The 15,029-nt window shown below is 42.5% G+C and overlaps 3 protein-coding genes across 3 annotated transcripts; 2 read left to right on the forward strand and 1 right to left on the reverse strand.

Annotated features, from left to right (window-relative positions):
* The first annotated feature begins 5,730 nt into the window (after positions 1–5,730).
* fibina (fin bud initiation factor a) lies at positions 5,731–6,357 on the forward strand. The gene has a single exon (XM_068739487.1). The coding sequence runs from the start codon at positions 5,731–5,733 to the stop codon at positions 6,355–6,357; it is 627 nt and encodes a 208-aa protein (XP_068595588.1).
* Positions 6,358–9,493: 3,136 nt separating this feature from the next.
* tmem276a (transmembrane protein 276a) lies at positions 9,494–10,981 on the reverse strand. Its single transcript, XM_068739484.1, has 4 exons — positions 10,579–10,981; positions 10,124–10,237; positions 9,885–10,022; positions 9,494–9,741 (listed from the first exon to the last, which is right to left on the reverse strand). The coding sequence occupies exons 1-4, from the start codon at positions 10,979–10,981 to the stop codon at positions 9,494–9,496; spliced, it is 903 nt and encodes a 300-aa protein (XP_068595585.1).
* A 1,343-nt stretch (positions 10,982–12,324) lies between these two features.
* spi1a (Spi-1 proto-oncogene a) lies at positions 12,325–14,428 on the forward strand. The gene is made up of 5 exons (XM_068739485.1): positions 12,325–12,351; positions 12,735–12,873; positions 12,955–13,127; positions 13,730–13,892; positions 14,004–14,428. Exons 1-5 carry the CDS (start codon positions 12,325–12,327, stop codon positions 14,312–14,314), a joined length of 813 nt encoding a protein of 270 aa, XP_068595586.1. The 3' UTR covers positions 14,315–14,428.
* Positions 14,429–15,029: the final 601 nt, after the last annotated feature.

The raw sequence follows: 15,029 nt of genomic DNA on the forward strand, positions 1-15,029 counted from the left end.
AATGTTTTCTGCGTGATAATGTTTTCTGCGCTACTGCTGAGCTTGACTTGCCGTGAGTTGAGGAAATGTGAACTTGATTGTGCCTACAGTTGTGCTCACCACAATTGTGTCACCAACATCACGTGTGCCTGCTTGTGCTGCACGTGCTTCAAGTGCAATAAATATTCTCTCTCTCTCTCTCTCTCTCTCGCTTCACCCTCTTTTCCAAGCTCCTGTAAACTCTCTGAACCTTTCTGTAAAGGGTTGCTTTGGACCGCTGCACCTTCTCGGGTCTCAGCTAATGGCTCTGAAACGTTCCGATGTATATGTTGTAATTCTACTCCCGTTGTGCACGCGTTCGAATGCTGGGGCCACAAATGTGCTATTCCGTTTTGCACTGGCAGCCTGTTTTTCATTTGCTGCTGGGAGTCCAGAGGCATTTGGGTAACAGTTGGATCGCTTCGACATACCTGTGGCTTGGATGTTTGATTTTGCAGTGAACATCCATCCACTGTTCCTCATACCAATAAACGTCAGTTCTAGCCCTTTGCTAAGCACACGGAATGAGTTTTGGCTCCTCGCTGACTGTACTGATGTGACGTTGTGGAATTGCGCGAGTGCAGAGTCGTGATTTTTTTTTGCCTTGCTTTGGTCTGTTCTGATTTAGAGTCTGGTTTGGAGAACTCAGGAAACGAGCGGCTGACTCATCTACGAGTCAGAATCACAGCTTCCTTTGTTATTCATACTAAGATGGACAGCTGTGGCATGAAAACTGTTGAGGGGGGGCTATATGTCAGGTAGATCAAACAATGGTGAATAAGAGTTAGATTTAGCTACATTATGCACAGTAAACATGAAAAAGTCCCTTAAGTGAAGATATTACTACTCTGAGTGTACATTAGTTACCTTATTTTGCATTCTTTATTTTGCCGTTGATTGTAAATACATCTTATGAGGTACGTTTCTATATTTTGTATGTCCTCAGCATGTTACGCAAAGCAACGTCCCCATTCCTCAGGTGTCCTGTGAATGTTTGTAGATGATCGACTTTTCATCATCTCTTTTATCATCCTGCTTTCTTTTTGTAGAGATCTATTTATGCACTGCAGCGTATTTGCATGTCTTTAACTGCACACTCACAGTTCATGCAAAACAATCACACAGTTAGATATCGTAAAATATATATATATATATATATATCGCAGATTTACCGCGATGCTTTCAAGTCCCGTCTAGTAATCATTTCTTTTAAAGAGAGAGATATTTGTTGCAGCGCTTTGGAAACTCATCCAAGTTTTCTTGCTGTGTGACTACTGAAAATCTATGCATGTTGTAATCTTGGAGTGATGCACTTATTTTGGACAAATGCAAATGTGAATGTACAGGCACATCTGTACTGTAGAGTATGCATGACCACGCCTGCTTTGAGGATAGCTGACTTCTGTTAACAGCGTCTCAAACATATCACCTCCCTTTCTTTGGTCATCTTTTGGTCTGGACAAGACATTGTGTTTCTTAACGTGGGATAATTTTGTACTGTAAGAGTATTTTCTGAAAAACAGCTTGGACTCTAGAATGATTGATGGAGCCTGGTCTGGACAGTCTGATAAAACTGGGATTCTGAGTAAAGTTCAACACCCAGCGGCTGAAATGTTCAAGCCGATGGCATGGGGATAGTTTCATGAATGAAAACCCACATGACTGCCCAGCTTCTAATCATTCCTGCTATCGTCTTCTCTCTAAGAGCATCATTACACCCTCTCAATGAAATAAATAATGCACAGTGGTGGAACGGTGTTTCTCACACCTTCTACTGTTGGTGATAGCACAATAAGATATTACATAATAACCTTAATATAGCAGCCCTGAGGGGGGGGGGGGGGGGATTCAGCTTTCTGTTCTGGACTACGCCTCCTAATAGGATTGTGCTTGAGCAAGAGATGTACTTGAGGAAGAGCAGTGATTGACTTGTGCAATAAGAGGGTATCAGTGGTGACATGAAGTGTATCAATAACATTGTTTACTTCATTCCTGTTTACATGAAGAAGAAAAAACATGTCAAAATGTATAAAAAATAATATTGTAACATAAAATCATTTGGATATCACTCTTTTCTGTAATAAACCATGGATTGTATCTTTTAAATCGAATCTGCTGTCTTTGCTTTTGTGACGGTTTTCATCTGCCTCCAGAGCAAACCGGAGACGATGAGTGCAAAATGATTTCCCAAGACAAACCACTAATCTCACCATTTATGTAACATAATTATAAAAGGATTGAGTTTCTATTGCAAAACCCGCTATTTAAGAATGTTCGGGTTTTCCCCGCACCATTATGAGGTTATGCCTGCCACTGCTGCTCAGCCTTCACTGCTAACTGCTTTTCCATTCATGTCATGTCGGTTAACATGGACGTCATTTTATTTCAAGCCAAATTAAAACACTTCAAACACACAAAAGTTTGGTTCAGTTTGACAGAAGACAGATGTTAATTTTTTTTTATAGTTCTGTGGTTTGTCTGACCGCTGGATGCTCACAAGATATTTCCTTTCACCTCTTTGACCAACAGACGTCACATAATAACATAAAAAGATGTGGTTTTACGATTAGATTAAAGCATTTCTATGTTGTGGTGCTCACATATAAAAATAGCATAAAGGACAGAAGACGTTGTGTGGCTGGCTGGAGAAAACTTTCAGCTGTGAGCAAAATCTATATAAAGAACATTGTATTTGTCAGAAAATGAAGAAATTAAATCACAACCAAATTGGGGGGAAATGCCTTACGAAGAAGTCATACAAATCTTCCAATCAAAATCCAGCATAAGTTATCAAACACAAAAGTACTTTTTCAGCAAAATAAATGATTTGACTTCTCTTTTTGTGACCTCTTTGTGGGGGAAATTGTTATTTGGCATCTTTATTAAAAGTTCGTAATCAAAGAACGTACCTTTCACTAAAATCTGAACGTACAGGCTTATCCTGATCATGCATCTTTTTCAACCGTTGTCTTATTCATCCCTCTTGCTGTTGTATCGCTGCATTGGTTCTTCTGCTAAAATGTGTGATGTGACTCTTTTGGTCAACAATTCCACAGGGTATCTTAAATAATTTAGTACAAATGACCTTTTGATGTTGGGAGTGCACTTTGGGACAGCAGGATTTGCTCCTTGCAAAAAGAGAAAAGCTCTGATTCAGCTCAGAATTAATTCGCCAGTGCGGTTTCACATAGCTGAAGCAGTTGGGCTCTTTCTGCAGGGCATCTGAGTTAAACCTTTGGGTTTGTCTGGGCCACAAAAACAGAGTCATTAGTCACATTTTGAGCAGAGCGGTTTTCCAGAGCTGACACGATTCTAGCCACTGTCTCGTATATCAGTTATGTTAACCGCTCTCGCTTTTGTGCAGACAACTGCAGACATTGGTTCTCTGGGCGCCGCCAGGTGACTGATTCATACAGAACTGATTTACAGAGTAGGTTAGGGAAGGCAATCGTTTCCACCGAGGCTGTGCCCATAAATCCAACGGCACAAAGGCGGGCATTCAAGTGTGGCCAGCAGGGGACAACGGAGTCGCTGGACTGACCTCCACAAATCATCAGATTGCTCAGCATGCAAGGAGCCATTTCCAACATTACAGAAGGGAGGTGTTCTCCAGCCCATAAGCTGCGTTCAAGTTAGCATGCAAAAGATCTCTTATGACAAACACTTGGCAAATATGGCTAATTAAAATTCTTTCCAGTGGTTTCAATGAGTGGAAGCAGCGTGGCTTGATGGCAGGCTGTGACAGTCCTTCAGTCGTCCACTAGACTGCAACAAAACATGCATGCATGGTACCCAGAGGTTAAACCCTACCGACTACTAGAGGGACCACATTTCCCAGAGAGGTCACTTTTCTTCCTTCAGTAAGACCTATATACTTTTCACCAGTCATTCCTTGCTTGCCATTGGCTCAGTAGATGTCAGCAAAGACACATAACTGAATCTATTATTTCAAAATTACGACATTATCAATGTTGAAAACATTGTAGGTGAAACTTCTTCAATTAGCTAAAGCAGCATTCCCCAACCTTTTTGGTGGTGGCAGGAATCCAGAAGGATTTGAACCTGTGACCTTCTTGCTATGAGGCAACAGCGCTACCCACTGTGCCGCCGCGTTGCACATTCTTTCAAATTATTTCTTTTTAGATTCCAAGGGCTTATCTTTTAATCCCGGGTGCTTGGTCTCCGTGTGCCAAAGCCGTTTTGAAGGCTTTGTTGCCGCATTTGCTAGCTTGTTGCGACAGAGTGGACTTTGTGCATAAAAAAAAATCTGCTATGATCACCTTTATTATCATTTTCATTCGTTTTTGCAGTAGCGATAGAGCACTGAATAATAAATGTGTGCTGGCATGTTGGAATATATAGCTCATGTGGCGTGTAGAGGCGGTGTGACAGTTTAGTAATGTTTGCATCATGTTAAAGGTGAGATAATAACCTCCATGGCAGAGGCACTTATTGGTTAATAGATTTCATTTTAATGATTGGCTCACAACTAAACTTGGCCTTAGTGCTAATAACTAGAAACAGAAAGTGAAAGGAATTATCCAGTCCATTATTTGACAATCGTCAAATAATGAGATCGTTAAGATTCAGTAAGAGACGGTGAGTCCATCTGCCTGGCTCTGCAGCCTCCCACGCAAGCCTGCAAGGCCCCCCACCCATCCAGGCCTCACTGAGCGGAAACTCACCACCATCTGCAAGGCATCCGTCCAGACGACAGCCTTATATACACGCGTATACACGCACAGTATACAGCAGGGGATCAGCGTCCCCATCCAAGTCCAAAAATATTTGCTGCTACATCTGTTTTCAGGCAGCTTTGCCCTCTGCGAGTCTCCTCCCATTCAGCTTTGGCGGGCTGGTCGGTTCACTCCATCAGCGTTTATTTTGAGTGGCGTTGTGTTTATCCAGGTGTTTGGCTTCAGGAGGAAAAGGGAAAGCTTAGTTAGACGCTGGGAAGCCTCAAGCTGTCTTTGCTTGTATCCTTCACTTAACCAGTGTGTTCAGCAGTACAACTGAGGTTCGTGTTTTTTGGGAAACTCCTCTTCAATGATCCAGTTACACAAAGCATGTTCATTTACAGGGTTTCCAGCACGTCTGCACGCAAAATATTCCCACGGCTTCTGATTGATTATTATTATAGTAGATCTATCATGAGCTACTGTTGGGCCACGAGTCTGAAATATTACAGTTACAGATTCAGCACAAGGGTGCATGCGAGGATAAAACTGTAAAGTGGTAATAATTAACGCGTTAATATTAATGGAGAATATATTGGATCACGTTTAAGCCTTTTAATAAGAGGGGTTTTGTTTGTGGATATAAAACCACAGATAAATATGACCCTGCAGTCTGGAGCATTTGTCTCTTTGACTGTTTTGGTTCTGCCGTCTTGTTCTCCTTATACACACTCCTTACACAAGAAATATATATTAATACAGCACCCACGAGTGAAACCATATTATTCATGCTGCGAATTCTCTTGAAACTTGTCTGAATGAGCCGTTTTTACAATCTTCCCGCGGTAGGGGTCGTCGGGGCCCTCTGGGGTCCCCGCAGGATCTCTCCTCATCTGAACCAGTAGTCTGCGCCTTTTAGCTGACGGGGGGGGGGGGGGGGGGGGGCTGGTGTAACATGAGCAGGAGGTGAAAACTGCGCCGGAGCCAGCTCCCAGCGCAGATGCTGTTTGCCGAAGAGAGAGAGAGGAGGTGCACGATGATTCCAGTCCCACTGCTGCTCATCGTGGTCGCATCTTTGCCATTGAACACAGCGGCCTACAACGGGCCGCTCCAGCCGGAGATCTCCAATGGCACGTTCCACCATTACTTTGTTCCGGACGGGGATTACGACGAGACTGAAGATATGGAGGAATGCCAAATGTTATTTAAGTTCTCGGACGTGTATCCGTGCGGTGCATCTGAGGAGAGTGACTCGGTGATGCGGGACGACTTCATCATCACCAAGATGCAGACGGAGGACGCGGCGCGGCTGCTGGAGGGCATCGGCCGGACCGTGACGCACGACCTGGACGGAGAGGACACCTACGGCGAGCTCCTCCAGAGGGAGATCGCCCAGATCGGCGAGGCTTTTTCAAGCGTGGAAAAGTCTCTGGTGGAGCTGGAGGTGAAGTTTAAGCAGAGCCAGGAAAGCGAGCTGAGAGAGGAGCAACAGCTGAATGGCTCCGTGATGAAGCAAGTGGGCGACATCAGGGACACCCTGAGAGGCACGGCGGATGTCTCCGCGGGACTGAAGGACAGACACGAGCTGCTGTCTCTGATCATCCGCAGCCATGGGACCAGGCTGAACCGCCTGAAGACAGAGTATCTCCACGTCGGCTCGTAGAGCTGCTTCTGCGCCAAATGAGTTTTAATCGCTGCAGGGTTAAGACGAGTTCAGGGACCTGGTTCTGGTAAGCAGCCAAGTGGTTTAAGGGGTGATGAGAAACATCAGATATTGCTGATTTGGCTTATCCCCCCCCCCATTCTTTGGACAACGTGTTGTCAAATAGAGATGGAACAAAACAAAACCAAAAACAATCTACTTGGTCCTTTGAGTCAGGATGATAGAATAAAAGTTTTACCGGAAGAGATTATGAATCTAAGTGGATTTATCAGCCTTTTAATCAATAACATGTTTGCATATGATGTATATAACACTCATTGTACAATTGTAGGTCATTACTGATGAAATCAGTGCTTAATGTTAATCATATTTCTTCATTTTCCCTTACTTTGGAGTTTCTACAGCAAATCCTACAGCACTGTAGGATTTGCTGTAGAAACTCCTACAGAAGAAAATGTTGAAAATGTTAAAAACAAAAACTCCATCCTTTGAAGCTCGGCATGACCATAAACACTGACAACCTTTGAACTTTTGATTGTCCTGTCATGTCGCCACGTCACTGTGTTGTTGTTGGCGCTATAACGTGACACAGCCGACCCGTCCTGAAACGTGCACGTGGACGGTCGGGGTCTGAAGCCTGCCACTGCTTCCCACTACCATCTGGAAGCCATCTACTCATGTTAGGAATCTGTTTGCCTGGAGGCAGCCACCCTTGGCTTCAGCCGCTCTCTTGTCTGTCACGACCTATAAAGTTTGTAGTGATCTACGAAATGGTTCGCTGTTGAAAGTTATTGTCTCTTACTGGCCGATGTTTTGTTTAAACCTCTGAGGGGAAACTGCTCATTTTCTCTTCTGCTGTGTCGACATACAGCATCTTATTTCAGACATGGAAGGAAAGTTGTTTTTAATTTACTAAAGATATTAACTCTCCAAACTGACCGATCAGCAGAGTGAACTTGGTAAGAGTCTGTATAGCTTTAAGTCAGGATGATTTAACAAGCCTGTTCCAGCCAGCTACCAGAAGTGCCCTCTTTTTTTTTACAGCGATAATCTGCATATTTGTGGGAGCCAGATGGGCGAAACTGGGTGTGATTTCCTCTGTCTGGTTTTCCTTGCAGCCCCGCCTCCCCTGAGGGACCCCAGTTTAAAAACAGCTCTCTGTCACTAGCCAGAATGTGAGCCGACCCTGGTGGGATATCTCTGTGTAGGCGAAACTCTATATGGCCGCATGGTTCTTTGTTTTCAGGGCCGCTGGAAGGTCCCAAAGGTTTTGATTAAAAGATTTGGTTAAAGTTTGCTGTGAGGAAGTGAAGAGATTTGTTTCTGAAGTTTAGAAAGGCCTGAGTTTTGGTAGAATAAGGTGATGTCTTCTCTTGCATATTTCACAAGATGGTCAGGAATGGCCTTGAAAACACAAAGCCTCATGTCTCTGCTGTGCTGTGAGATTATATTAAGATTAGAGCCACTTGAATACTGCCAATATAAACTCCTGTTTAATATTAACACCACTGCGATCCTTCTGATCTGCCGATGGACTTGATTCTGTAAGAGTCCATGTTTGAGCTGATAAATAGAATAGATAGAATAGCATTTGACTAAATAACTTTAACTTTCAGAATCCACTGAGTATTGTTTTTAGGAGGAACTGTTATGGTTTTCATTAGATGTCAACATAAGAGTCTTTCCAGGAGCTTTTAAAACAACTCCTCAACAAGAGAGAAAACTGCTAGTGATGAAGACCATGAGATGAGGTAGTTTATTTTTAAAAAGAGAGAGAGAGAACCCCTATTTTTAAACAACAACCTTTCAGTTATCAAGGAAAAATTATCTTGAAATGAATATACATCTTTATAGTGTCATAGAAACAGCTCAATATTAACTTAAGTGAGTGCTGATCCCAAGTAGAGGGTAAAATGGTTTTACAAGTCATATTGTGCAGCGTCATTTGTTGGAGGATTTCATTCTCTGGCTCCATTCATGTCCAGCCTCAGCATCACTTTAGTCTATAACAGTCTATAAAAGTATGTTTATATTTTGAATGCTTAACCAGGACCTGAGAATAAATTTGTGGCTTGAAAACAGCAATATTTGCTTGGTATATATAAAAAGCAACCAAAATATGGTCAGTTTTTATCAACATTAAGTATTTAAAGTGGTGTGGGGTTTTGTTAAACATGAATATTTCTTTTAGTGCTTATTTTTATTTGTCTATAAAAATGCATTTGAATATTAAAGGATGATATTCATGCTTTACTGAGGAACTCCTGTTCATCATTCACCACTTCAGAATGTTCCTTTTAATATAGACTTTCTTTCTGCATTTATTCATATTAAGGATTTAATTAATGGCATCATGAAGTTAATTAAAAATGTTGCTTCCTTAGAGTCATTTATTCTTTTTCGTTCAGTTTTGGTCGCTGACATTTTCACATTTAATGGTTAACAACAGAAATAGCAAACAGCTGCAGGTGAAAGGTAACACTGTGAAGGCGGGTTGGGTTCATGTCAAATGTGAACTCTTGCATGGATGTTTCATTTTTCAAAAATATTTTTGATGGGATTAGACCTCAAGAACAACAAAATATTTCCCTCAAACACGGTTTGGTCTTAACGCTCGATATTTTTCATTGAATAAACACAAATGCATCTGCATACATACAATTCAAACAGCACATAAGCCTACATGTCTTGTTTTGAATGGGTATATAATGACACGCCGTTGTCCCATTGAAATGCGATGGCACGCATCCACAATTCGATCTTCAATACAGGATCTCAAAGCTGTGCTATTGATTTTCTGCCGGTGTCTCTTTTCTTTCTTTTTTTTTTTTGTTTCTTCTCGACCCGGCAGGATTTTACGAGAATTGTTTTTGTATTTTCCTCTTGAAGAGCAAGCAAAAACAATAAAGTTCATTAATTAAGAGGGAATGAAAAAAGCACAGAGGGAACTGAAACTGTCTTCAGTCAAATGTCACCTCCTTTTTCATTGTCATGGGAGTGTCCTGTGCATTCCCTGTGTCAAGCTGTGAGGAGGTTCTCTCCCTGTGCTCCGGCTCCCGGGTGAAACTGTCCCTGGAACAGGGCTCGCCACCGTTCCAGGGATGAGACAAGTGTCTGTTAGATGAGGGCTGGCCCGTCACACACAGCCGTTCTCCTGCCTGGGCTTGTGCACCACGGGGGTTTGTGGAGGATAGAGGGATGGAGCAAGGGTGCACAGGAAACCCGCCAGCAACGTGAGGCCCAGACCGCCCCACGCACAAAACATGGACCAGCCGTATCCATGACTGATGTCCTCTGGAATCCCAAACATGTAGCGAGGGTAGCGAGACAGTTCAAAGTTGATCCCAGCCACACATGTGCAAAGGGAGATTATGCAGCATGTCCCTGCCAGAGAGAAATGTAAAAACAAGTCAGACTTGAGAAACAGCCCCTCTCCTCCTGATGCATCGTCTCACCTCACTCTTGTTACTAAAGCTATTGCTGCCCCCCTGTGGCGATGCCGCGCAGTGCTCTTTAAGTCATCTCACCTCCCATGAGAAAGAGAAGTCCAGCGACATACTGCATCAGATCGTGATCCTTAAAGCAGCCCAGCATCCCTATGATCCAGCCGAACAGGATGATGGATACGGCCATGCCTATGAAACTGGCAGTCATCCTCTGGAGATCTGCGGAATGCAAGGAAGACGTAGCAGCGATGGTTGGAGGATAGTTAATCCGTCAGATTATGGGTTACAGTATTTAAAAACTGAGTGGGGGGGTGACTCACGGAGTGCGTGCCATTCATCCTGCCTTATAGTCTTCGTCAGATTGATTGGCAGATTTCTGGGCAGCGCTGAGGAGGAGTAGTAGTATTTTATTGGTGTGCACCGCGGAACCAATCCTGTGGATGTAAACAACACAAAGAGGATGCCACATAAACCCCCAGATCAGATGATGAGAGTATCACAGAGCTCTGCTTCCACCCCCTCCCTAAACACAAAGCACCATCCACCCACACCACCGTGGAATAGCTATTACTGCAGCTTGCCATTGTGTTTTGCGTCGATCACACAGAAAGTGCGTGCGCTCCGCGTTATCGCTGCGTAGGCCTGAGGCTCCCTGCGCAGCATCAGCACCTTGGAGAGCGCATTCCAACAACGATGGCGCCTCGCACAGAAACAGCACACAATGTCCAAACCAAGCACATTACATCACGGACAGGTGCTGTCCCAAAATGCAAACCTTTGAAGATCAAATCCTCCGTCTCCAGGTCGAAGCCCTCCCGGTGGCACTTCCTCCACAGCCCGGTGATGGTGGAGTTGTACTGCCGACTGCAGAGGGACTCCATGGCCGCGGCGGGAGGCAAGAAGTGCCGCTTCCCCCGCAGCAATAGGCGGGCCCCGACCCCGGAGCCCCCTCTCTGTGCGCCCGCATCCTTCGGTAACATGCGAAGTGGAAGGTTGTTGTTGGAGATGTAGATGTAGCCCGGGTCGTTTCTTTTGTTTGAGTAATTCTTGCAGCGCTCCCGGTGCCTCCTCGCGTCCGTCTCGTACCAGTTGTCAGTGCTGATCGCGACTGCGATCAGTCCCAACGCGCAAAACGCCAAGAAGAGACCCGCCACGGTTAAAGTCCTCATAGCAGCCATGCTCCATGCGCGTCTCTCGCCCCGGCGCCGCGATGATTCCACGGGGCGGCAGGAATCCGCTCCTGGGCAGCTGCTGTCAGTGTTTGAGGTGGAGAGGAAATTCAGCGACGTGTCCAAATCTGAAAGGCAGACAAAAAACCACAGCCTTCATTTCTTTAGATTTGTCAACCAGCGATGAAAAAAGGGAAATGAATTTGGGGCTTGAGGAGCTATTTTTGTTGTCTCCTCTCAGTGTAGCCTGGATGCTGGTCGGTCCAACATGTCTCTCCTGTAGATGGAGACAAAGCAAATGTTTGAAAGCGCAGCAAGCCCGAGGCCTGCAGTTATGCGCATGATCCAAAATGGAACCAAACATAAAAAACAAAAAATTATAATTAGTATTTGATTAAATGTACCCCCCCCCCCCCCCAAAAAAAAAAAAGAATTCATGAATTCAAAAATGTCAAAAGATGATTGCTTAACCACAACCAGAGACTTACTGTGTAAGAGTTCAGCTTTATTTGCAGCTCAATCTTATGGCGATGAGTTTTACTCAACATGTTTGGAGGTCAAGCTACGACAACACAATAAAGTTACTGCTCCAGATTTTTCCGTTTGTTACGATGGTTTCATCCTCTTCGTGGTCGATAGTTCCTCAGTTGAAACCGTAATGCTCAACTGAAAGAGGAACAAGCCAGATTCCAAACTTCACTTTTGCTTTTGTGTTCTGTGTTCAGTAACTCTTTAAAATTTCCTGCTCAAATACATCTGAGGTGGATTTTCTGTGACTGAGAGAAAACACAGCACAGCCTGATTTTCTATTTTGTGTTTAAAGTTTTAACGTGTTTAATGAGGCATACCGTATCTAGGTTTTATCTTGTGTTAGAATAGAGCAAATGAGGCTCATCAATGAATGTGTTACAACAAATAATGGACATTTTAAATGATGGTGACTTTTGCAGTTTGTGGTGGATCTTAATAATCACTCCAAAAATTCAAATTTAAAAAGGCAGCAGCACAGTTGGTGTTTTTATGCTTTTCTCTGGAACATATTAGAAATATATTTGATTAATTACCAATAATTATTCTGGAATATTGTGCGTTTGTACCTTTTAAATATGCAGATAGATTTATGCAAGTATGATTTGCTTACACTATCCATGGTCACCAGGAACTGGCTGATCACTAGAGTTTGAGAATTGGATGATGTACATAAACATTTTAGAGTCCAGCTGATTGCCACTTCCCATTTCTCGGGCGAAGCCAGTGCTCGGCAACCGTTCGTGTTTTTCTGTGAAGCATAAAGGAAGAGTGAACGTTCGCCACAAGTTCAAGAGCCAGGATTCTCATGTGTCCCTCTTTACATGATGGACAGGTATATTTCATCAGCTGTAAGTGTTGTGATTTTTATCAAATCAAATGAGGAGCGCAGTTTTTAGGCATTTAAACTTATTTCTGTTTTGTCTGAATATGTTGCTAAAATAAAAGCTACCCATGTAATTCTAAGTCGAATTGGAATTAACAATGTACCATGTAAATGTTAAAAGAACAGGAAGACTTGCTCTTTTCAGTTTTTCAGGTGTTTGAGCGAGCATTCATGTGGATATAAATTTATGTTTATATCTCCTGTAGTAACTGAGATGTTCCCATACTTTATTCTAATCATTTTCCTGTCTTTATATTTGAAGCAATATAAACAAGCTTTAAAAAAGGATAATGAGTAGAATTTTTCCAGTGTAACAATTAATGGATGTATTGGGCTTAATGTCTGCAGAACAAAGAGACTCCAACTTTTACTTTCTCTACAACTTCAGAAGAAATCATTCCACAAATCAATCCAAATGAAAGAGAGGATTTTCGACCGCCTGCAGAGCTGTACGCCTACCTCTCTAATGTGGGGGACATTTATGAGGGTGAGGCGGCTGAATTAAACTCTTTTAAATAGCAAAAATCACAACAGGAAACAGCGACTTACACCCCGTCTCGCATTTTAGACCACAAATGCACCTTCCACTTTGACCGAGTCCAGCCGACAGACATGGATAATCACCTCACAGAGCTCCAGTCTGTGTCTCCTCACCAGCTTTTAGCGCCCTACTGCTACAGCAACGAGTTGCTGCCCCTTCACCTGGACCCACCACTCAGGCCGCTCTCTGTCTCACCACAGGTGAGTTCTTCTGTATAAATGAGTGATGTAACAAGTGTGAGAAGACACAAACCCTCGTTATGTGATTTGAAATGCTACAAAGGTAGAATAAAAATGTAAAACACGCACAGATGCAAGAAAGTGTGTGGGCAGCATTGAATTTGGCTCTATTAATCATATCTGCAAGGTACATAATATGATTTACATAAGTGGTTTAATTTAATTAATCTAAAGAACAGCAGCTAAAGTATTTTATATATTAAAATTATTTTACTTATGTATTGTTTAACTACATTTAATTCTGCCTTTCTGTGAGACGATTATCTCAAATTAACATGTTGAGTTTTGTTTGAATTCTTTGATCAACAAATCGATGGTCAATCATCCAATTCTTTCATTTCTATTGTTAACTTAAATGTCAACAGAATTGAATGTTAGGCCAGCGTTCTATTGATGTGAGCAGTCTGCAACACGTGTTCTGGCTCAGCATTGAGTTCTATTTTGGTAGTTACTTCCTCTTTTTGACCAATAACAAATGTTTAAATGAAAATACCAGACAATGAGTAAATGTCACATGCCATTACAGCTCTATCTCCATGACATGCATTTTATTTCTCTTTAAGATCCCATATTACACCCCGTCCCTATACCAGTACCAGCCCTCTGCCATGCCTGACCATTACTACTCAGAAGTGGAACAAAGAAGAATGAGCCCTCCGCTCGAAGTGTCAGACGAGGAGGAGGAATTTGAAGTTGACAAGGCCTCCTCCTTCTATAAAGATACCAGTGAGTATCTGCAAAGTACATTTCCTGAAACAGAATGAAAGTCATGTTACAGTCTGAAAAACTGAAAGCCACATAGTGGGGCTTGAAAAATAATTGTGCTTTTCAATTAAGGCAACAAGAAGAAAATCCGGTTGTACCAGTTCCTCCTGGATTTGCTAAGAAATGGTGACATGAGTGACAGCATCTGGTGGGTCGACCAGGATAAAGGCATCTTCCAGTTCTCCACCAAACACAAAGACGTTCTGGCCAGCCACTGGGGTATTCAGAAAGGAAACCGCAAAAGAATGACTTACCAAAAAATGGCCCGAGCCCTGAGGAACTATGGCAAAACTGGGGAGGTTACCAAAATAAAGAAGAAGCTAACCTACCAGTTCAGTGAGGCTGTGCTGAGGAACTTCTACTTCGGTCAGCATCCTCACTGATGAGGGAACACCGGTTGTCAATAATGCTGAAATCACTAAATGAGCCAAAAATTTAGTTTTGTTAGTTTACAATTTAACTTTTAATTTAAGTTATCTTGTCTATTTATTTGTGATGTACCCTTTCTACAATATTTTCTTCCGTATAAACTGCTTACTTTGAGACTGTGTCTGTGTCTGTGTATGAGGATCAGAGGCAGAAAAATTATATAAGTATATGAATAAATATTGTGTTTCAAATGTTTGTCAAATTACTCGAATGAACTAAAACTGCTTGCAGACAAGGAAAATGTTGACACCTTTTTATAATTCATGAAAGTGAGCTGAAAGGTTTATACATCATTGTCAAGTATAGAATTAAAAGAGGAACGGCAGACATGAGGTCCTCATTTAGGGCAACCTGCTGTAATCTCACATGGGCAATACAGATGTTGATGAATAGTAAATATGATACACAGTCAAGAAAGACAGAGCAGAGATGTGGCAGATAAATGGAGTTGTGTGAATTCAAGACACAACAAAGAGTTTAAATAATATACAACTACATACAAGTAAAAACAGAATTAGATCAATCAATTGATAATTCCATTACCAATTACATAATTTTTTGAAGAGGAACTTTAAATACAGTTACATAAACACAAAGGATGTGCAGAGTTAAGTTTTATTTTTAACCTTTATTTAACCAGGGTGACAGACTCTTCTTTGCTGTCGCTTT

Source organism: Brachionichthys hirsutus, chromosome 5, assembly GCF_040956055.1.
Source record: "Brachionichthys hirsutus isolate HB-005 chromosome 5, CSIRO-AGI_Bhir_v1, whole genome shotgun sequence".
NCBI lineage: Eukaryota > Metazoa > Chordata > Actinopteri > Lophiiformes > Brachionichthyidae > Brachionichthys > Brachionichthys hirsutus.

Coding starts and splice junctions, on each gene's coding strand:
- fibina (XM_068739487.1), top strand. CDS start 5,731: ATGATTCCAGTCCCACTGCTGCTCATCGTGGTCGCATCTTTGCCATTG.
- tmem276a (XM_068739484.1), bottom strand. CDS start 10,981: ATGGCTGCTATGAGGACTTTAACCGTGGCGGGTCTCTTCTTGGCGTTT. Junction 10,023..10,123: donor GGATGAATGGCACGCACTCC/GTGAGTCACCCC, acceptor TGCATTCCGCAG/ATCTCCAGAGGATGACTGCC. Junction 9,742..9,884: donor ACTTCTCTTTCTCATGGGAG/GTGAGATGACTT, acceptor TCTCTCTGGCAG/GGACATGCTGCATAATCTCC.
- spi1a (XM_068739485.1), top strand. CDS start 12,325: ATGATGGACAGGTATATTTCATCAGCT. Junction 12,874..12,954: donor TGTGGGGGACATTTATGAGG/GTGAGGCGGCTG, acceptor CTCGCATTTTAG/ACCACAAATGCACCTTCCAC. Junction 13,128..13,729: donor CGCTCTCTGTCTCACCACAG/GTGAGTTCTTCT, acceptor TTTCTCTTTAAG/ATCCCATATTACACCCCGTC.